General features: G+C 35.7%; 1 protein-coding gene and 1 pseudogene across 2 annotated transcripts in view; one reads left to right on the forward strand and one right to left on the reverse strand.

Annotated features, from left to right (window-relative positions):
• Positions 1-21,869, forward strand: part of NIPBL (NIPBL cohesin loading factor) — a 210,159-nt gene extending 188,290 nt beyond the window's left edge. The window contains exons 35-47 of one of the 2 annotated variants that reach the window (XM_059173815.1): positions 3,076-3,216; positions 3,337-3,430; positions 4,032-4,186; positions 4,716-4,806; positions 6,257-6,430; positions 6,843-7,033; positions 9,785-9,892; positions 10,305-10,505; positions 14,075-14,221; positions 16,201-16,475; positions 17,887-18,061; positions 20,130-20,359; positions 20,880-21,022. In XM_059173815.1, the coding sequence (XP_059029798.1) occupies positions 3,076-3,216; positions 3,337-3,430; positions 4,032-4,186; positions 4,716-4,806; positions 6,257-6,430; positions 6,843-7,033; positions 9,785-9,892; positions 10,305-10,505; positions 14,075-14,221; positions 16,201-16,475; positions 17,887-18,061; positions 20,130-20,359; positions 20,880-20,886 (1,989 nt within the window). In that variant the 3' untranslated portion in view covers positions 20,887-21,022. Of the gene's footprint in view, positions 1-3,075; positions 3,217-3,336; positions 3,431-4,031; positions 4,187-4,715; positions 4,807-6,256; positions 6,431-6,842; positions 7,034-9,784; positions 9,893-10,304; positions 10,506-14,074; positions 14,222-16,200; positions 16,476-17,886; positions 18,062-20,129; positions 20,360-20,879 lie in introns of both variants that reach the window. The other variant, XM_059173813.1, reaches the window with a different exon arrangement.
• On the reverse strand, positions 378-450 carry LOC131832920 (small nucleolar RNA U13; annotated as a pseudogene).
• Positions 21,870-23,285: the final 1,416 nt, after the last annotated feature.

Genomic DNA, 23,285 nt, shown 5'->3' on the forward strand with positions numbered 1-23,285 from the left:
AATATTTATTGAGCACAGTGCCAAGTACTATGAAAAATTTTACATGCATTATCTCATTTACCTTTTGAAGTAGGTATCATTATTATCTCAGTTTTACAAATAAGAAACTAAAGCCTTGAGAATATAAATAGCTTGCCCAGTGTATCACAGCTGAGACACTGTGAGGACTTTGGGACTTTGCCCAGTCCCAAAGCTAGAATTCAACCCCATGTCTGTCTGCTTCTAAGAACTGGTCTATAATGTAACTTGCATGAATAGGCCATGCTTGAACCAATATTTTTGTAGCAAGATTACTTTGAAAACATTTTATACAGTTTTTATATGTCTGTTTGTGTGTGTGTATATACATATGTGCGTATTTATGTATTTTTTTATCATGTCAGATGGGTAATGTGCCAAGGTTATAACAGGGTGTAAGGGAGGCACATGTCTCATAAGAGTGTGAACACCTGGGGTGCCTGGGTGGCTCAGTGGGTTAAAGCCTCTGCCTTCAGCTCAGGTCATGATCCCAGGGTCTTGGGATCGAGCCCCACGTCCGGCTTTCTGCTCGGCCGGGAGCCTGCTTCCCCCTCCCTCTCTGTCTGCCTCTCTGCCTACTTATGATCTCTGTCTGTCAAATGAATTAAAAAAAAAAAAAAAAAAAGAGTGTGAACACCCTCTCAACATGCTTATGAACTAGAAAAGGATCTATAAATATATTTTTTATTGAATCCTGTGGGTATGCTAAAAGGAAGGATGTTTTATATAAATGAGGCCATCTATATATTAGACACATTTAAAATTTTTTGTTTTCTTTATCCTGCCTCCCTCCATCTTTATTCTTCATCTCGGGATGAACAACCTGGAGTTTCCTTACATACTGTATCCATACTTCTGTAATTTTGCACATATACACACATATATAACTGGTTGACCAGTTTTTTTTTAAATCAAGTTATATGCATATCATATTAATATATATGTATTATATATGTACACCGTATCCATCTTATAAGTGTTCTGTGATTTATTTAACCATTTTCCATTTTGGCAGGTTTTTACATTGTTTCCTATTGATAGGCACTACAAACAGTTTCTTAATAAACATCCCTACTCATATACCTTTAAATTGGGGTGCTTTTTTTTCTTTGGGATGGATCTTAGGAAATGGACTTGTTAGATTAAGGGAATATTCTTTTGGGTTTGGGTTTTTTAATAGATTTTTCCAAATTGCTGATGGACATGTTTTATAGCTCTATGGAAACCAGTATATGACAATCTATGTCATTTTTACACTCTTTGCCAGTAGGGTATAAAGGAATAGTTCATTCTTGCTTCATTTTACCTTCCCTGATGTCCAAGAAGGTTGAATGTCTTTCTTATGATATTAACCAGTTGCACTTGATTCTCTGTGATTTGACTATATCATTTGACCATTTTACCTTTGAATTGTGGAACTTTTTAAAAAATTCTTTACTCTTAAATTTTTTAGATTTGAAGCATCTTATGTTATAGTCATTTTTTTTTTTTTATAAAGATTTTATTTATTTATTTGACACACAGAGAAATCACAAGTAGTCAGAGAGGCAGGCAGAGAGAGAGAGGGAAGCAGGCTTTCCGATGAGCAGAGAGCCCGATGCGGGACTCGATCCCAGGACCCCGAGATCATGACCTGAGCTGAAGGCAGAGGCTTAACCCACTGAGCCACCCAGGCGCCCTGTTATAGTCATTTAAAGTATTTTTCTTAGTATTACATTCTTCTGCTCTTTTCCTTCACGATTTCTGCCTTTAAATTTTTCTTCTAGATTTAAGTTAATTCTTTTACTTGACTTTCTAGGTGAGAAATGTTAAGAGTAGTTTCAAAAATTTTAACTATGATTCTCAGGTGAATTTATCTTAACAAAAATTCTTCATCCCCAGTCTACTTTACTCCATGCACCTATTATTTAAAGCAGGTGGGAGTGGGAGAGGGCTGGAAATGACAGGATTTCTATGTTACTTAGACTATTCATCTTACTTATGTTTTATTTAATCCTCTGGGTGTGCTGAAAGGATGGATGAATGTAAGATGGGGATTTTTTTTAAGTGAGAGGTAATAAGCTCAGTGTCCAAAACGAGTGTTAGTAACCTGTTGCTAACACTAAAGAGTGATAACCTGACTAGATAAAAACATGTTGAATGCCTTGCTTCACAAAAATAGCTAGTAACTTTGGTTGCCTTAGGGCAGAGGAACTGGGTGACTGGAGGATACTGGATAGAAAGAAACTTTTTTTTGTTTTTTGAAAGAGACTTGATTATAAATTCTACACTAACCTTTTGGGTGTTGTTGTTTTTAATATTCTACCTATTTTTTTAAAACTGCTTCATTTTTAATCAAAGTTCTAAACTTTTTAAAAATTAAAAACCTAATATTTCAAATTTTAAAATAAGGAGGTCTTATAATTAGCTTTGGGATTCTCTATTTGCATCTGTCAAAAAAAGCAGTAACACAAGGCTTCTCAACCTCAGCACGATTGACAGGGCCAGATTATTCTTTGTTGTATAGAACTATTCTGAGCATTGTAGGATGCTTGACAGTATTCCTGGCCTCTATCCACTGGACAGTAGCATCCCCCCAACTCCCCTAATGTGACAACCAAGAATTTCTCCATATATTGCTAAATATCCTGTAGGAACAGACTTACCCTTCCAGTTGAGAACTACTAGATTAACATACACAGTTTGAAAAATACTAACCTTAAAACAGTATCAATCTTAGTAAAGTACTTAATAAAGTACTTTACTTAGTAAAGTAAAGGGTATTTAAATACCCTTGTTCAGAATTGGCTTATGTTGCATTTTAGGGGGGAAAAAATAACTGTAGCATTGTGACTAAGTGATCCAAAAGTTACATGATAAATTGGTGGCAGAGCTAAAATCCAGGTTCCTGACACTGTCTGATGTTCTTCCTTCCATATCTTAAAAAAGCTCTTTTCTAATTTTTTTTTTCAACTGAAACTTTACATAGGTAATACCTCAACCCCTTAAATACATAAGGGTATATATAGTTTCTTGTTAGATTTTGATATTCATAAAGCACTGATTTTATCATTGTAGACACAAAATGATTTCATGGTTATCTGCAATGTTGCAAAAATCCTGGAACTGGTTGTACCACTGATGGAGCATCCAAGTGAAACTTTCCTTGCCACTATTGAAGAAGATCTAATGAAGCTTATCATCAAATATGGCATGACTGTAAGCATTCAGTTTACCATCTCTGCATTGATTAGTATAACATTCATAAATGCTAACTAAATCATGTTTTTACCTTTGTCTTCAGCTTTTATCTAAACTAACATTTTCTGTATCTTTTAGGTGGTGCAACATTGTGTGAGCTGTCTTGGGGCAGTTGTAAATAAAGTGACTCAAAATTTTAAATTCGTATGGGCGTGTTTCAATAGATACTACGGTAAGTTCAGTGCCTGGGCTTTAAAATTATCCTTCTACATCCTGTACTAGCTCCTCCTTAAAAACACATCTGATAGGGGCGCCTGGGTGGCTCAGTCATTGAGTGTCTGTCTTCACTTCAGATCCTGCTGCTAAGTAAGAAGCCTGCTTCTCCCTCTCCCACTCCCCCTGCTTGTGTTCCCTCTTTCCCAGTCTTTCTTTGTCAAATAAATAAATAAAATATTAAACACACACACACACACACCTCTGATAAAGACAGCATTAAGGGAATTTTAAGAGGTGTGATTGTCCTCTATTGCATTCTCAGAAGCAATATTTTCTAGTATCTTATATTTCCTTAAGAATTCAGTATAATTACTTCAGGAATTTACCTCACATTAAATGTTGGTAGGTTTTTTTGCCTTCTATGTAAAATAAAATTTAAATATCTTTTTTTTTTCTTATATTCGTTCAGCTGTAAGTTATGCCCTCATAATTCTAGATGTGTGTGATACTTAGAAACATTAGTAAAATTTAATTGTAACAACCTAGCAGTAATTATTTAAAGATAATAATTCAAGGATAAAAGGTTTCTTGTAAATAAATATTACTTATCTTAATAGGTGCCATTTCAAAATTAAAAAGTCAGCACCAGGAAGACCCAAATAACACCTCACTTCTAACAAACAAACCAGCACTTCTCAGATCCCTTTTCACTGTTGGAGCTCTATGTCGGCATTTTGATTTTGATCTAGAGGATTTTAAAGGCAACAGTAAGGTAAAGATTCTAATATTAATTACTTAGTATGCTATAAAAAATAGGACTCTGTGACTCTGTGAACTGAAAATTACTAATGACCCAGGATAAAAGCAGCATTAGAGTAGTCTGGGTTAATGAGAATTCTGAAGCAGTGCAACCCAAAACATGGTTCTCAGACTAGCCTCTGATCTACACACTGTTTGTTACTGGTTCATAACAAGAAGTCATACAAGCTCTATCAGCTCTGTAACAGAAGACATGCTGGGTAAGCAGCTGACTTTATTTACTTATTTATTTTTAATTTTCTCAGTGATGGAACAGTCTGTTAATTTGTGTTCTTACACAAACTTGTTTGTCACAGACTTTTATTTTTAATTTCACTGTTCTAAAATCTATGGATTTATAAAGATTTATGGATGATTTATTCCTTAGTAAAGTTTACATGTGGAAATTCTCACTGTTTGCTTTTAGGTTTTTTCCTTTATGATTGAAAGCTGATTGAAGTTACTCTTCTTCATTTCCTTGAATGTGTTTTTTTCCCCCTTAGGTTAATATAAAGGATAAAGTACTTGAACTATTAATGTATTTTACAAAACATTCAGATGAAGAAGTACAAACAAAAGCCATCATTGGTCTAGGTAAGTTAAATCTAAATTTCTTTATAGTTTTGGTTGTTTGAGAGGTTGGACAAATTTTACAATAATGTGAATCTAAACTGTTTTTTTATTTAAATATGTTTCTATTCACAGTAGGATTTGTTGTATAGAATATAGGACTAGGGGTTAAGACACCTGGGTTCCATTCTTGGCTCAGCCAGTGACTTTCTGGATGACCTTGAGCAAGTCATGTAACCTCTCTGTTCATCACAAAAACTTTATTTGGTAGCATTAACAAGTTTTAGAATTTAATATGCATGAGCAATTGTTTATATTAGTCTTTTGAACAAGAGTGATTAATAAATTTTTGGTTACCTAAACCTCACTAAATACTTAACTGATTTCTTTAAATAAAGTTAAACTTAATATTCCTTCTTCATCCCCTTCAGAAAATTACATATAGCAAATTTACTAAAAATTCAGGTATCACTTTAGGGAGTTAAATTAGTACAGTGTTACCTTCAAGCCAAATGTGCACCTTTTAATATTCAGTCTGGACGTAAGTTATATGAAGTGACAGAACTTAAAAGTGTTAATTCAAAGAACAAATAGTGCAAATTTTAACTTGAAAAAGTAGCGCTTTGTAGAAAATAATGGCTTTAGACCAGTTAATAAATGACATCTTGCTTGGGCCATAATTATACTGTGTGACCTTGGATTAGTTATCTGATCACTCTATGCTTTGAGTTTATTTTTTTGGCATCAGTAATACTTACCGTCATTAAGGATCTTCATTTTATCTTACATAAATAAGCGTTTTGTATAAATAAGCATGAATAATATTATTTTGCTGCTTATTAACTTATGATTATAGGATTCAGCATTGTGGCTTCATTATAATGCCATAAAAAATAAAAGGAATATATTGTTAGCTCTAGTTTATTCTAGAATTATTCTGTTTCATCAAATGGATAAATATATATTAATTTTTAATAATGCCAATGTAGTACTTTCAGCTAGGGCTCCAAAAAATGTTTGCAGACTTTACCTCTTAAATCCTGAAAACATCCCTTTGAGGTAGGTGGGTGGTAAATATTATTGTCCCCATTTTACAGATGGAGAATTGAGGCACAGAGAGATTATGTGACTCACCCAAGGTCACACTACAAGTCAGTGGTGGACCAGGAATAGAACCCAAGACACCTGACTCCTAATCCACTCCCCTAGCCAATAGGCCCTGCTCCCTCCTCAAGGTTTCCTCTTGTGTGAAATTCTCCTTTGAAATGCAATTTCTTGTTTTTAATTCATGGGGAAAGAAGTACCTGCTCTAATACTTCTCTGGGTAAGGCCATTAGCATATATATTTTTCCAGTCATTTTAAGTTTTAATTTTTGAAATAAGGAACTCTTTATATAATTTATCAATATTTTCATTAAGTATTATATTTAATTTTAATATGACTATATCAAGATACTTTTTTCTCTCTCATTAGGATTTGCCTTTATTCAGCATCCAAGTCTAATGTTCGAGCAAGAGGTGAAAAATCTATATAATAACATTTTATCTGATAAGAACTCTTCAGTAAATTTAAAAATACAAGTGTTAAAAAATCTCCAAACCTACTTACAAGAAGAGGATACAAGGATGCAACAAGCAGATAGAGACTGTAAGTAAAAATTTTTTTTTAAATTTCACAGTTTGGCAACAGTTAGAATACTCTCTGTTTTGTAATTCAGACATCTGAATTTCCATACCTAGTAAATGAAGACATTCTGTTAAAGAAGAATCTTAAGACCATAGCTAGCCTTTAGGGTAAATACCCTTTAGGGTATTTATAAACTCCCTAAAATAGTTTTTGAAATTTAGTGTATGTACAAACATTAACATTTTGCAGGAGGATAGAGATTATAGTTCTCCTCAGGTTCTCAAAGGTGTCTCTGGCAGAGATATACACATACAAAAGATTAATAGCCACTGAGCCAGAGCACTAGCTATAGTTTTTGTGCTTTTGGTTGTGGCCTAACTTGGTGTATTTCATGAAGGTAATATACATGTCCTTAATATGTTTACTTTTGTAGGGAAGAAAGTTGCAAAACAAGAAGATCTAAAAGAAATGGGTGACGTGTCCTCAGGGATGAGTAGTTCCATCATGCAGCTTTACCTCAAACAGGTGCTGGAAGCATTTTTTCACACTCAGTCAAGTGTACGCCACTTTGCTCTGAATGTCATTGCATTGACCCTAAACCAAGGTCTCATTCATCCAGTTCAGGTAAGTATGTTTTAAAGTGGAGCACTTACTAAAAGAGCCAAATTTGTTACCATTTGATGACATTGTGATTAAAGAAAAGATAGTAGTTCTTTTTTTTAATCTTACTTGTTAAGTTTCTTTGTCCTAAATGCTTAAGAATCCATCTCCTATGTTGTCGTTACTATAAAATACCCTTCTATTCATGATTTTGTCTCTTCAGCAGATTTCCAGTTTATATTGGCAGAATATGAACTTGGAATCAGTTTTCTAAGTAGGGATGATTTGTTTTAATCCGTATTGACTCATCCCTAAGAACCAATAGCCTGTAATGTCAGGAGAGTTAACTGGGGGTAAGATTATTCTCTAACTGTTAAGCAGGGGGGGTTTAGTCCATAGAGAAGTAAATTATATTACCTAAGTTCAGGTCCTTCATCTGTACATTGGAGGTAGTATCAACTACTAATACCTCAAAGCATTGAAGTGAGGACTAACTGACATAATAAAGACATGTCAGCGTCAATAAGGATTGTTACCTAATGCTGCAGTAGTGTGTACACCGTCCATCTGACATGTTCAGGACAGTACCATAAGCTACAGAAGGAAATTTATTAAATAACCAAAAGCCTGTATCCTTTAAAATTTTTATTTTGGCTGTTTGTTATAGAACTTTTCCTAAAATATGCTATATGTGAATATGTTATATTCTTCCTATGTCCTGAAATAAAACACCCTAATGAGTATTTAGCCAGTTCATGATCCAGGGTCATCATCATCAAGATCACATAAGAAAATGTAATGTGTTGAGACTCTTGAATTTTTGAGATACTTAGGAATCTTTGCTGGTATTCTGAATGGCCTTAGTTGGTTGTGTTTTTTATTATTATATTTGCTTTTTAAAACTTGTTTAAAATTTCACACTTAAACAAAAATATTACAAGAGGGCGCCTGGGTGGCTCAGTGGATTAAGCCACTGCCTTCGGCTCAGGTCATGATCTCGGGGTCCTGGGATCGAGTCCCGCATCGGGCTCTCTGCTCAGCAGGGAGCCTGTTTCCTCTCTCTCTCTCTCTCTGCCTGCCTCTCCATCTACTTGTGATTTCTCTCTGCCAAATAAATAAATAAATAATCTTAAAAAAAAAAAATATTACAAGAGCGCACAGCGAAACTCCCTTATATTCTCTTCACTTGTATTCATTCAGTATTAACATTTTGCTATATTTCCTTTATCTCTCTCTTGATACACACGCTTCTTTCTGAATCATTTGATAGTAATATTGTGATATCACTGTAACTGTTTACCTCTGAACACTTCAGCATATATATATTTTCTAAGAACAGAGACATTCTCTTACAAAATCATAATTCAGGGGCGCCTTGGTGGCTCAGTGGGTTAAAGCCTCTGCCTTTGGCTCAGGTCATGATCTCGGGGTCTTGGGATCGAGTCCTGCATTGGGCTCTCTGCTCAGCAGGGAGCCTGCTTTTCTCTCTCTCTCTCTCTCTGCCTCTGCCTGCTTGTGATCTCTGTCTGTCAAATAAATAAATAAACTCTTTAAAAAAAAAATCATAATGGAGTCATCAGATTCCGGAGATTTAACATTGATGCAATCTTATCTAATAATAGTCCCATTTTCAGATTTTGCCAGTAAAAGCTTTTATTTTTGTGTGTGTGTATTTGAGTGAGAGAGAGAGAATGCAAGCCAGGGCAGGAGCAGAGGGGGAGGGAGAAGAAGAAGGAAAGAATCTGAAGCAGACTCATCACTGAGCATGGAGCTCATGCAGGGCTCAGTCTCAATGACCCTAAGATCATGACCCAAGCTGAAACCCAAAGTTGGATGCCTAACTGATTGAGCCACCCAGGTGCCCCAAGTCAGTAATATTTTTTATGGACCTACTCCCCCTGATTCAGGATTTAATCCATGATCATCCTTTTCAGTTAATGCTGTGCTTTTGTTTATTTTTAAGCTGTTTATTGTTTTCAGGTCTCACCACTGGTTCAGATTCTTTGAAAATAGTATAGGTATTTTTTGACTTTAGAAATCCAGTGGATTTGCTATTAACAAAACAGTAGCTATCAGACTGACTGATCATTAAAGCCCTATATAAAATCAGTACTGTGGAAGAATTTATATTTTCCCAGTTTTGAAATTTGGAAGACAAGTTACTTTGTGTCCTATGTTATCTTTACATACCGAATTCAGTCAAGCTTGAAAAAGTATTAGATTATATATTTGTATTATATGTCATAATCTTAAGTGGATAATCTTAGTGTAGGAGCTCTATGTTTAAAGAAACTGCTTAACACTGAAATTGTTTCAGTTTCGCCACATCAGTGTTTTTGCTGGTGCTTCGTTGCTTTTTTTTTCCCCCTTTAAGGGAAGATGAATTTTTTTTTTTAAAGAATTTATTTATTTGACAGATCACAAGTAAGAGAGGCAGGCGGGTGGGGGCGGGAGGGTGGGGATGAAGCAGGCTCCCTGCTGAGCAGAGAGCCCTATGCTGGGCTTGACCCCAGGATCCTGGATCATGACCTGAGTGAAGGCAGAGGCTTTAACCCACTGAGCCACCCAGGTGCCCCATTTTTAAAAGAACACTAAGATATGACATTTATAGGCAGGCCTGTAAAGCTAAATATATATATCCCAGTATACAGCAAGTTTTATATATGTCATGACCATACAGAGCTTTTACTACTGTGATGTCTTACAAATCCTTTCATTCACTTATTTATTTGTTGATTGATTTGCACTGCAAGAATACCTTTATTTTTATTTTAGTGTGTGCCATATTTAATTGCTATGGGAACAGACCCGGAACCAGCTATGAGGAACAAGGCTGATCAGCAACTTGTGGAAATAGACAAAAAATATGCTGGATTCATTCATGTATGTGTTTTTAAATTGTATCCCCTAAACTTAAATGTCTTTCTTTGGTATACCATTACCTTGATAAATGTCCTGTCCATATTCATATTAGAATAAAACCTTTTGCATAGTATTTACTTCCAAACATGAAACTAAGTTTCTCACCCAAGGTGTTTAAGACTAACTCTTAAGATTGAGCTAGAGGTGACTGGACTAAAAATAAGGATGCATGGGTTCTAGTCCCTACTGTGTGAAGTTGACAGTAATGGCTCTTCTGGTTCTTGATATTTTTTTCTTACATAAAACAAGGGGGTTGCAACAGTAATCTCTGATACTCCTTTTGCCGCTTGAGTTCATGATTTTATTATTTTAAATAAGCCAAACATTTGATTCTTAATTTCCATGTCAAAAATGAGGCTTTTATTGATTTCAGATGAAAGCAGTGGCTGGTATGAAGATGTCTTACCAGGTACAACAGGCAATCAACACATGCCTAAAAGATCCTGTAAGGGGTTTCAGACAAGATGAGTCCTCTAGTGCTTTGTGTTCACACCTCTACTCCATGATCCGTGGAAACCGCCAGCACAGACGGGCCTTTCTGATTTCTTTACTCAACCTCTTTGATGACACAGCTGTAAGCATAAAAACTTACTATTTTACGAAAATAAATGTTCTGTAAATTTTATGCCTAAAGTAGTCACCATTTTGAAAATATTACCATTTTAGTAAATAATAATGACTGTATTAAGTATGTGTTTCTCTACGTCTCCTGTAGTAAGTATAAGGTATATAGTCAAATTGGGAGGGAAAATTTTGCATGAGTACAAATACAGTGAGGGATAAAATATAATTGTGTCTCCATACTGAATGTCTTATAAACTTCGATAACATTTCCTTTAAGCATAACTTTCAATCACTAAACTGTCACTTGGGAGCGGGGGATAGGTTACTTCACTAAATAAGGTGAAATTGCACTTATTTCTGTCACGCCCAAATATTGTTAGAATAACTGTTGTAGGTTTTTGGCTGCTGAGATCCTAATTTGTTCAACTTGACTTCCTTAATGAAGAGCCCACTTTTGTGTAATTACAGTTTTGATCCTTTGGGTTATTGTACAAGTTGCAAGAACAACCTGTTCTTTAAGCTTATCTCTTAATTTATTCATTCATTTTGCATAAATATTTATTCAGCACCTGCCATGTGTGGTAGTCATCATGCTAAGAGATGAAGATAAAATAGTAGATGGAACAGATGTAGTATCTGCCCACATAGAGCTTACCAGTTAGCCTATGTGTGTGTAAAGTTTTGAAAAGAACAAAAGAAGGGTTGTGGGGGTTTTTTGTGTTTTACTCACTTAAAGGTTGACTTTGTTATTATCCCCAAACTAGAATTTTTAAAAAATAAAACAAAATTTAAATTGCCAGGATGTAGATACATACTAGACCTCTTCTTTTTAAGTGCTACGTGAAATTTTTTTGTACGTGATCTAGCAAATAAATATTGCAAGCATCTATTTCAGAAATACTTGAAATATAATTTAATCATCATTGTCACCACCACCACCATCATATCATCATCAGTATTAAGTTTGCATTGTGTAGAGGGCATCATCATGCTAGGAGTCGAAATGGTGTGATATAGTAGTCTTCCCTCACTGATCTTACCTCCCTCCAATTGTGATGATAGAACGCAATATAAAGGAAGTAAAAACGTTAAGGTTGACATACTCTACGTGCCAGGTGGTTTGTACTGTTGATTCTGCTCTAGTCCTTATCTCATCTCCTGAGCTTCATTCCTGTGTGGTTTCATTGTCCTGCTCTCTGTCATTAGCTCAGTATTCTGTCACCCCGGCATGCGCAGTGCTTAGCTGATAATTCAGCTGTCATAATGCAGTGCTGTATCCTGACTAGTCCCAACAAAGGATGTCAGAGGAGGAACAAATCACTGAAGGCCTGGGAGGTTAAATGAGATAGATCCACTGCTTAAGCCAGGGGTAAAAAGATAATAAAGGTTCAAAGATAAGAATGTGTGGAAGATAACAAATAGATGATTATTTGACTGGAGCAGAAAGGTCATAATGAGGCATGGTTTATGGAGGATCTGGTAGACAGTGAAAAACCAAAAACAGCATTAAATAAAATAAAGAGGAGAGATGCCAAAGAGCATCTCAGGAATATGGATTTTTTTTTTTTAGCGTTGTGTTCACACTGGAGGCAACAAGGGATTGATCTATTATATGACAGTAGGGAAGGAAAGAAGTTTTGTGAAGAAGTAATAAATCAAGTAAGGCTGTGTGAGAATCGTCAAAGGAGAACTGGAATATTTTTGTCCTGAGCACCTGAGAAAATAATAGGATTGTTGAAAAGGAGTTGAGAAGGACATAGAGGATTAGTCAAAGAGGTAGGAAGAGAAAACTAAGGAAGAAGAAAATTTCAGGAAGGAAGGGGTGGACAGTAATGTCCGGTACTACTCAGAAGTCAAGGAGAATAAGATATTTAAAAAAAAGAAATGGGGCGAGATTAGGTAGCAGCCATCAAAGAGTGAGGGACACAAGCTTGATTGTGACTGAAGAGTGGTGAGGAAGACATGGCAGGAGCAGCTCTAGAGTATTCTTTTAAGAAATTTGATTTTTTTTTTTAAAGATTTATTTATTTATTTGACAGAGCGAGATCACAAGTAGGCAGAGAGGCAGACAGAGAGAGAAGGGGAAGCAGGTTCCCTGCCGAGCAGAGAGCAGGATGCAGGGCTCGATCCCAGGACCCTGGGATCATGACCTGAGGTGGAGGCAGAGGCTTTAACCCACTGAGCCACCCAGGCGCATCAGAAATTTAAATTTTTAAAGGAACGAGCAATATAGGACTTTTTTTATGACCAAAGTTGAAGAATTTCAGAGTTTTAGAAAGGTTTATTCAGAATAGTCCTAAACATTTTCAGTTTTAGGAGAAAAAAATACATATATAAATTGGTGTTAAAACTAATAGACAAGGTGGAGTCCTATGTCTGCATTTCCCCAACTTTAACACATAGGAATTGATACATATTTAAAAAACAAAAAATAGACTTAGCAAGTCTATTGCATTTGTCCTTTGGGATTTTGTTGTTGCTGATGCCACAGCTGGGTTTGGGTTGTTTGCATGGCAGGATGGTGAGATGGCAGGAGAGGGGAGTGTGTGTGTGTGTGTTTTTTTTTTTTAAAGATTTTATTTATTTGTTAGAGAGAGAGAGACAGAGCACAAGCACAGGCAGACAGAGTGGCAGGCTAGAGACAGAGGGAGAAGCAGGCTCCCTCCTTGCCGAGCAAGGAGCCCGATGTGGGACTCGATCCCAGGGATCGAGTGGGATCATGACCTGAGCCGAAGGCAGCCGCTTAACCAACTGAGCCACCCAGGCATCCCGGGGAGTGTGTTTTGACTGCTGTATTTTCTCTTTCCTTTTTTTTTTTTTTTTTTTTTTTTCCCTAAGCTGTGTTTTAAAGGAATTTAAATTTTAATGTGCGTTTCTGTTTATATTCATTCTATATGATTATGAAATGCTGAAAGTCTCTATTACTTCTTTTTAAAGCAAACAACTAGTAGTAACCATAACTTTTGCCTTAAATTTTGCCTCCCTCAGAGTTTTTATCGTGTGAGACTATGATATGGCCCTGTCAGAATGACTGATACTGGATATGTAGGAAATGGACAAATGTTTTTAAATACATGAACTTTGATTTTTTTTTTTTTAACCCACATGTTAGTACTATGATTACCACTTATTTTTGAGGGCAGAATAGTAACTGTGTGTAACTGATCTCCATATGGGTTAAACTCCTAGAAGCACAATGACAAATCATTATGAATTCATATGTATACTTTCTGATGTGGTATGGATTTATCATAAAAATCCCATATACTTTATAAGAATACTGCAGGGAGTTCCACTTGGGTGCACAGAAAAATTCACCTCTTCCCTTCTTGAGGTCCATGGTATAAGTCATTATGAAATCTCTTTAAATGGGTGTAAGATTATTTTATAAAATCCAGTTATGTGCCCCTCCTCCCCTGTTCTTGCCCCTCCCCCGCTCTCTCCCTCCCTCCCTTACCCTTCTCTTTCTGAAACACTGACTGAGGTGAAAGTGCCCTCTGATACTTTTTCTAAAAAGGCTTTTTGGATGGATTTCTAGATTATCCACTAAACATGTGTACCTTTTTTTAAAATTTACAGAAAACAGAAGTGAATATGCTCTTGTATATAGCAGACAATCTAGCCTGTTTTCCATACCAGACACAGGAAGAGCCGTTGTTTATAATGCATCATATAGACATTACACTCTCAGTTTCTGGTAGTAACCTACTGCAGTCATTCAAGGAGGTAAGTTACACACATTACTATTCTTAATGCATCTGTCAAAGTGCAGGCATGCTCTTTTCACTGTTTTGTTTCCATTGTTCTTTTTTTTTTTTTTTTTTCCCCACAGGTAAAGTCTTTCTAATGAATTTATTAAAATTGGGGCAGTGCTTGAATTGGGGAGAAGAAGTGGGTGGCCATTTCATTTCTATTAAGAAAGACCTAAAACCATTCCATTCCAGATTATTTAAGTGGAAATATATACACACACACACACACACATATATATATATTTATAGTGTATAAATATATAAATATATATTGTTCTTTTGATAAGCCATCCCACTTCTTTTTTTCTCTTACTTTAAGCACTGATCTTAAGTGTTTGGTGTCCATTCATATATTCATTTAAACCCCATTTTAAAGCACCTTGCTATTCTAGAAGTCTGGTAATGCTGTAGATCACAATAGTATACTTGAAGAGATATAAATAGGTACCTTACTTATAAGGAAAAACGAAATGTATAATACTGTTGATCTCCTATCCCTGAACACTAGTATCCTAACGGAACTGGCGTATTTTGTGCCCAAAATCTTCACCCAGTTTTCTCTGTATGTCTTCTCTTACCGTTTGTAGGAGGAAATGTAATTGGTTTCACTGTAACAGCACCCAGTATAGCACTTGAACACCTAGTAGGCACTCAGTTAATTATTTAAAAATTAATTGGAATATTTTCGTGTGCCGGATGATGCAAGTAGATCTCATTTTACAAAATTGTTTTGCTCAGAGCTCCCCCGATCACAGTAGTACATCAGGGAGATTATTATAATACCCAAGGGTTGGAATTATAGAGGTAACTAAACCCTTGCTGCTTAAAATGTGCACCAAGATCCAGCAGCACTGGCCTCACTTGAGATCTTGTTAGAACCAACAGAACCTCAGGTCCCACTCTGGACCTGCTGAAACAGTCTGCATTTTTAACAAAATTCCTAGGTGCCCCTTAAAGTTTGAGAAGTTAATCATTTCCCAGAAACTTTAGCCATCATATTTTTATTTCACTTCACTTACTGTTACAAATATACTTATAAATGTTTCTCCAGTTTTATTTCTTCTTAAACAGTTATAATTGCTTTGTAATCTGGTCTTTTCCCCTCTGTTAAATCCAGCGGACTTTCTTTTTAAGCGCTAAAAGTTTCGTAAAGTACAAAAAAAAATACCCACAGGATTTAACTAATTTAAGAAAAGTTGCATATTATTGAGAAGTTCTTAAAAGGGAGAGTTTGATAGAAGTTGAGGTGTTAAAGCCTATTATATTCTCGGGGCGCCTGGGTGGCTCAGTGGGTTAAGCCGCTGCCTTCGGCTCAGGTCATGATCTCAGGGTCCTGGGATCGAGTCCCGCATCGGGCTCTCTGCTCAGCAGGGAGCCTGCTTCCTTCTCTCTCTCTCTGCCTGCCTCTCAGTGTACTTGTAATTTCTCTCTGTCAAATAAATAAATAAAATCTTTAAAAAAAAAAAAAAAGCCTATTATATTCTCTTCAGTTAAATTACATGTAACACTGTTTTTTTAAATAATGAGTATGCCTAACGTGGGGCTCAAACTCATGACCCTGAGATCAAGAGTCACACACTTTACTGACTGAGCCAGCCAGGCACTTAAATTAAGCGCCCTTACTTAAATTATAATTAGTGTTTTTCCTCTAGTGGCTTACCTATACCAAATCGATATTTTTATAACTAATTTATATTTCATCTCTATCCTATAACAAAATTGTTTCTCTTCGATATTTGAGAAGAGCTTTTAGGGAGGCGGGCATCAGAGCAATGGATTATATAGATTATATATGACTTTGTTTAGTCTTGGAACCTAATTGTTTTTCATGGAAAGTCAGAAGGTTTCAATACATAAAATATTAATGTAGAGATGCTTTTTGATGATTATGAATAGAGCACAATTATTTATTAGTCGTATTTTGTTACTGTTTTTCCTTTTTTTTTTCCCCAGTCAATGGTAAAAGACAAAAGGAAAGAGAGAAAATCATCACCTAGTAAGGAAAATGAGTCAAGTGAGAGTGAAGAAGAAGTTTCCAGGCCTCGGAAGTCACGAAAACGTGTAGATTCAGATTCAGATTCAGATTCAGAAGATGATATAAATTCAGTGATGAAATGTTTGCCAGAAAATTCAGCTCCTTTAATTGAATTTGCAAATGTCTCCCAGGGTATTTTATTGCTTCTGATGTTAAAACAACATTTGAAGAATCTCTGTGGATTTTCTGATAGGTAAGGTTACATAACCAGTGAGAAGAAAACCTTTACCCTGTTCAAATTACAAAGAAATACGAAACCCAGTTGTTTTGTGTGCGTGTGTGTAATCTTTTTTTCCTCACCATAGCACATACCCTCCCCCATGTCCGTGACCTCGCCACCCCATCCCTCCCACCCTCTTCCCTCTAGCAGTGAAACCCAGTTTTGATTGCATATTTACTTACATATTTAAAATGTCCCTTTTAAAAGAAGGAGTTTGTTCCTTATTGTTGCTGTATAATAATTTTGTTCATAATATACCACAATTTGTTTGCTCTTTAAGAGAGGAAAAACATTCACTAATTGCGTTGTTAAGTGAAAGAACTTACTTTGATTTCCTTAAATAGATCTTACTAGAAAATTAGGCTGCAACTATTAAAATAGGTCGCAAATTTAAGTTTTCAAAGAGCTATGAATAAAGAATAGATGCAGACCAACTAGACTGAGCTCCAGGAGAACCCAAATGGTCTTTAATGTACTCTGTAAAGTAAGAGACAGGAAAGTGCTGATTGTTGTGAATGCCCTATAAGTTTACCCCTGATTAGTGACTGATTAGCAACTATATATTATAGTGCCCTATAAGTTTACCCCTGATTAGTGGCTATAGGTATTTTTTTTTCTGCCTATACCCATGAAACTTTGGTCATTTTTCATATTCATGGAAACCTTTACTAGGAATCACAAAGTCATATGTTCTTAGAGGACAGATCATGAAACAGAGTAAAGTAGATTTGGTAGAAATTCTCTGGCAAACTAGAAAGAGAACGTTTTATTTAAGGGGCTCAGGTATTACTCAGACATTCATCAGTTTGTTACCATGGAAGAAGGTGGGCATGATGTGGCCAGGGGCTTCCACTTGTTCAAGAGAAGCTAGATAATCCAGGTTTTTATGAGAAATACCTTGATGTTAAAGATTGGCAACTAGTTCAAAATAATGTAAAACCCTGTAAGGTCTTGGAGCAGTGCTAGAGAGTTGAGAAGATTTTTGAGCCAGAGTTGTTAATAATATGAAACAGGTTTGTAAACATTCTGGCTGCTGTGTAGAGGATGAATAGTTGGAGGATAAGAAAGTAGGAGGTAAACCAATATTTATATTGATACTGTTCTCCAGCCATTATCATGGTATTCAAAAACAGACTTGAGAAATTACTTACATTTAAATGATCCCTCTATTCAAGACAAATACTGTTGGAAACGAGCATATTATTCTTTTTAATCTTTGCCTTTATGTGTTTACGTCCCTTTTTAAAATTATTTTTGTGTAGAAGTTCACTAGTTGAAATCTCTGTGACAAAAGTTTATTAGTAAGTGATGTTTAACTACAATCACTTTAAATATAAATGCCTGAAAAAATTTTAAAGTCAATGACTTTGTTTTCCCAAAACAGTAAAATTCAGAAATACTCTCCATCTGAATCTGCGAAAGTGTATGATAAGGCGATAAACCGAAAAACAGGAGTTCATTTTCATCCCAAACAAACACTGGACTTCCTGCGGAGTGATATGGCTAATTCCAAAATCACTGAAGATGTGAAGAGGAGTATAGTAAAACAGTATCTAGACGTGAGTACTAAAGCCAAAGTATATTTTCTAATAATACTTTTTTGAAAATTAAATTCTTTGGACGGAGATAGCTCCCTCCCTTACATGGAAGCTTCATGAACCATCAGGATTATTTTTCTCTATGTGGCTTTAACGAGTTACTTGAAGCCTGCCTGCCTTTCCCACTTCACCCAGTGCATCATATTTCGTCCTTGAAAACGCTGGTCCACCACTCACGTTAGTTTAGTGAGAATGAGATTCTATAGGCAAGTTTCAGGGAAGAGCCATGCCCACTTATGTATTTCTTTTTAATTCAGTAGATGACATGGCTTATAGTTCCTAAAAGCAAAAATCAGGAAAAGTCATCCTCCTGCACTCCTCAGCCATTCTCTTGCTCTCCTTCCTGGCAACCAATGTTCCTGCTTTTTCATGTGTCCTTACAGAAGGGTAATACAGGCTTGTGTACTTGTATGCATCCTCCATAAATACTCACTTAGCAGGTATGTGAGAGTATGTGTATGTAAAATGTGTTTTTTAAATATCTTTAAACATAGGCAAATTCCTAGAGACAGAAAATGGAAAAGGTTATCAGGGGCCCCGGTGGGGAAGAAAGGAATGAGGAGCTGTTGTTTTAATAGGTCCAGAATGAGTTTCTGTTTGGGATGAAAAAAGTTCTGGAAATGATGGTGGTAATGATTACACAACATGTGAATATACTTAATGGCAATGAATTGAACACTTTAAAATCACTAGAATGGCAAGTTTTTTGCATATTTTATCACAGGAAAGTTTATGTTTAAAAACATGGGGGGATTGAGATTGTCCCTAAAAAAATAAAAATATTTTTTTTATTTTAATCTACTTAAAGAGCTGAATATAACTAATAATATTTTTGACCAAGAATGAAACTTACACAGGGGCACCTGGGTGGCTCAGTCAGTTAAGTGTCTGACTTCTGGGTACAGCTTCCATCATGACCTCCGTATCAGGAGATAGAGCCCCACCTTGGCTCTCTGCTCCCTGCTTAGTGGAAGTCGGCTTCCCCTTTTCCCTTCCTCCCTCCCCCTTCCTTCCCGCTCCTTATTCACACACTGGCTCTCTCTCCCTCCCTCTCTGTCTTCTCGCTCTCCAAAAATAAATAATTTTTTAAAACGATGAAACCTGCAAAGTGCTTTTCATGTTATTCATTGACTGCAAACCTTATATTGCAAAGCTGAAAATTATTTTAGTTCTCTTTTTAAATTCTTTAACATCCTTTTCTTCCTCTTGTATCTTCTTATTTTAGCAGAGGGCAAAGGGGGTAGGGAACTTGAAAGATGTCTATCAGTAATTAATTTTTTTATCAGTAATTAATTATTAATTATCTGGTTACTTGATAACTTGGAGCAGGGTCAGCAAACTCCAGCTTATGGGCCAAACCTGGCCCCTGCTGCCTGTTTTGTTTGTTTGTTTGTTTGTTTGTTAATTTTATTTTTTCCCCCACTGCTCATTTAAATAAAGTGTATTGAAATAGCCATGCCCATTCGTTTAGATGTTGTCTCTAGTTGCTTTCACACTATGATGGTAGAGTTATGTAGTAATGACAGAGACCATATGGCCTGCAAAGCCAGAAATATTTACTATCTGGCACTTTATAAAAAATATTTGCCAGGGGGCGCCTGGGTGGCTCAGTGGTTTGGGCTGCTGCCTTCGGCTCGGGTCATGATCTCAGGGTCCTGGGATCGAGCCCCGCATCGGGCTCCCTGCTCCGCGGGAAGCCTGCTTCCCTCTCTCTCTCTCTCTCTGCCTGCCTCTCTGCCTACTTGTGATCTCTGTCTGTCAAATAAATAAATAAAATCTTAAAAAATATATATATATTTGCCAGGCCCTGTCTTGGACAATAGCTAAAATCTATTTAGCCTCTAAACTTTCTCTCTGTCAAATAAATAAATAAATAAAATATTTTAAAAAATAAAAAATAAACTAGAACCCACACACAACTACTGCCTAGAAAAGATTTAGGAAAAAATTAAACAGGAAATATTTAAGGACTTAACAGTCTTCTTTAAGATTATTTACTTAACTCTAAATTCATATCTAATTTTTGTAGTTCAAACTTCTCATGGAACATCTGGACCCTGATGAAGAGGAAGAAGAAGGGGAGGTGTCGGCTAGTACAAATGCTCGGAACAAAGCAATTACCTCGCTGCTTGGAGGAGGCAGCCCTAAAAATAATGCAGCCGCAGAGACAGAAGATGATGAAAGTGATGGGGAGGATAGAGGAGGAGGCACTTCAGGGGTGAGGCGGAGGAGGAGTCAACGTATTTCGCAGCGTATTACGTAAAATGATTTTTATGTGCTTATATATGTCAGTCTATTAAATGTACACCAAGTAATGTAATACTTATGAGAGAAAACATTTTGTAGATAGAGATTCTCTACTTAACCATTTATACATCCTTTTGTAGAAAGTTTAACATAAAAGACAATAAAAAAGAAAAAACAGAAATGAGACTTATCCAGCATAAAGGGTTATTAATTTTTCTTTGGATTGTATTAATGTGTGTTATCCTTTTTTATTGTTGCTAAGTTTTATGTAGCTTTATGGTTCATATGTATATATAATTTTATATATCAATAAGAGTAAAGACACGGGTACAAATTAAGAGTTATATGGTTTTACAAGTATATGTTAACCCCTTGGCGCTGGCGGTCACGGTGCGTCTCATTGCCGGCAATGGAAGTGTGCTGGGAAATCCCAACTCCCGGCGTCAAGGGATTAAAAGCAATAAAAACAAAAATTTCACTAAAATTCTTTTGTGTAACACTTCGTCTTTTTTCCCCCCTCCCAATGTTTTAGTCATTGAGAAGGTCAAAACGAAATTCAGACTCTACGGAGTTGGCAGCACAGATGAATGAAAGTGTTGACGTCATGGATGTCATCGCTATTTGCTGTCCAAAGTACAAAGATCGACCACAAATTGCAAGAGTAGTACAGAAAACCAGCAGTGGCTTCAGTGTTCAGTGGATGGCAGGCTCCTACAGTGGCTCCTGGACTGAGGCTAAGCGCCGTGATGGCCGCAAACTGGTGCCTTGGGTAGACACTATTAAAGAGTCAGACATTATTTACAAAAAAATTGCTCTAACGAGTGCTAATAAGCTGACTAATAAAGTTGTTCAGACTTTACGATCCCTGTATGCCGCCAAGGATGGGACTTCCAGCTAATGAATTTGTACATGCAGCCAAATTTACAGGAATTTTTTTAAAAGGCAGAAAAACTTGAAATATCAACATTCTGGCAAAAAAAAAAAAAATCAGTTTTATGAAGAGTAAGAATGGAACCTGGGATGCAGGAACAAAAGAAGGAAATGTTGGGCAAACATTTGTGTGGGAGCTCCCTTCGCTGTTGTGCAGCAGAAACAGATTCTCAGTTCATTTTTACTCCCACTGTATTATAGTTTAACAAAAATTGTTTATATCTTGGAAAAAAAAACTTTCTGTTTAAAAAATAAACAAGTGAATGTTGGAAATTAGTCTGTTAATGTTCTTAATAAAGTGTTCTTGGAGTTTAACCTAGCAGCGGATGGCTTTCTTTAGCTTAGCCCAGTTTCCAGGGAAGCATTGTTTTTTCCAGGCTGTAAAATGGCAGAATCTCCTGGATATATAATTTATTCTGTTGAAAAAAAAAAAAAAAAAAGCATGCAGTATCTATGACCTATCTGCAGAAGGAGTTTTTGTAAATGTAGATTTTGATGTATTAGGTCACCCTGAAAACAGTACAAGAAAAGGGATCCCCAGGCAATCTGGTGGAGCGAATACTGCAATAAATTTTTTTACTTCTCTTTGTTACTTGTCTGTTTCCATTTGAATTTCTTATTGTAAAGATCTGTTTAAATCCATTTATATTATTTTGCAGTCTTTTATGTAAAATTTATTATATCACTGGTTTTCAAAGCAAAACATAAAGTATTGTTTATACAGTTTGTATAGGCTGACTTCTGAATAATTGGTATCTATTATTTTCATTCCCATAAGAGGGTGTAAACAATTAACTCCAGGGTTTTATTGTATCCTGCAATATTTAGTATTAACTATATATGATTTAGCACTGTGCCAAACACATTTTCAAGAGTACATTTTGATATAAAAAGAAACTATAGTTTATTCCTTGTATGCTTCAATTTCTTTCTAGTGATGTCATGATGGTAATATTTATTTTTTAAACCTCGGGAAAAGGTAACAATCATGCTATTTTGGGAAGCTAGCATTTCTCTTAGTTAAAATTATGCCGTGTATTATTTTAGAGATAGAATTGAGTATGACACTTCGTAATTACATTGCATTTTTCACAAGTTATTTTTTAATGCGGAAAAAGGAGTAATTTTACTAGTTGAGATGTTTATTCATTTTCTATTCTAAACATTTTATACCTCTTTGGGGAGCGGTTTGTTACTACAAATGGGGAGAGTTGGGTATTTAATCATTTGATCTGCTTAGTTAATGCTCAGAAATAGTAATGCCTAAAATTATAGGGGAGAAGGTCTGTTTGAAATTTAAGTCTTTAAACAATGTGTACTTATTTTTAAGTTCGTTTTTAAAAGTTAACCTCTTTAGAATGTTAAGTTTTATGAAATTGGCCAATAAATGAAAATACTCAATTTGTGAGGAAGAGTGACATTGCCACAAAATACCTTTTTGTCAACACCTATTAAACCACAATGAAAATAACTTTTCAGGATCTATTTCCTATGTGGAATTCTTTCAGAACATTTTCTTGAAGGAAATGTTTTCCCACTCTTCTTTTTTCTGCTTAGTTGCCTGTTTCCGCTTCCTTTTTATTGTGAACTCTGTAGAACTAAACTAAATTGGGTTTTCCCCCCTTGGGATATGCTTAATCAGCAAAAGACTTGAGGTAGCTTATGAAAATAACAGTGATTGACCAAAAAGAGTAAAAGACTAATAGTTAGAAAAAACATAAGAATATAAAGTCCAGCCTGTAGAATACTAAAGAATAAAGATGTGGTTTTAAAAAAAAAAAGAAAAAAAAGCCAATTTTGAATGCTGTGAGCCTGACAATCAGTCATGCGTGCTATTTAATTCTTAGAAAAACTCTGCTAATTAAATATGTTATCCCCATTTTGTAGATAAGGAAAACTGAGTCTCAGATTCAGCAATTTCCTTATAAATGTATAATAGGGGTTTGAATTTGAAGTTGGAATAATTGTCTCACTGTTCTGGCTAATTGAACATCAAGCATTAAAGGAA

Source organism: Mustela lutreola, chromosome 5 (assembly GCF_030435805.1).
Source record: "Mustela lutreola isolate mMusLut2 chromosome 5, mMusLut2.pri, whole genome shotgun sequence".
In the NCBI taxonomy this organism is placed as follows: Eukaryota; Metazoa; Chordata; class Mammalia; order Carnivora; family Mustelidae; genus Mustela; species Mustela lutreola.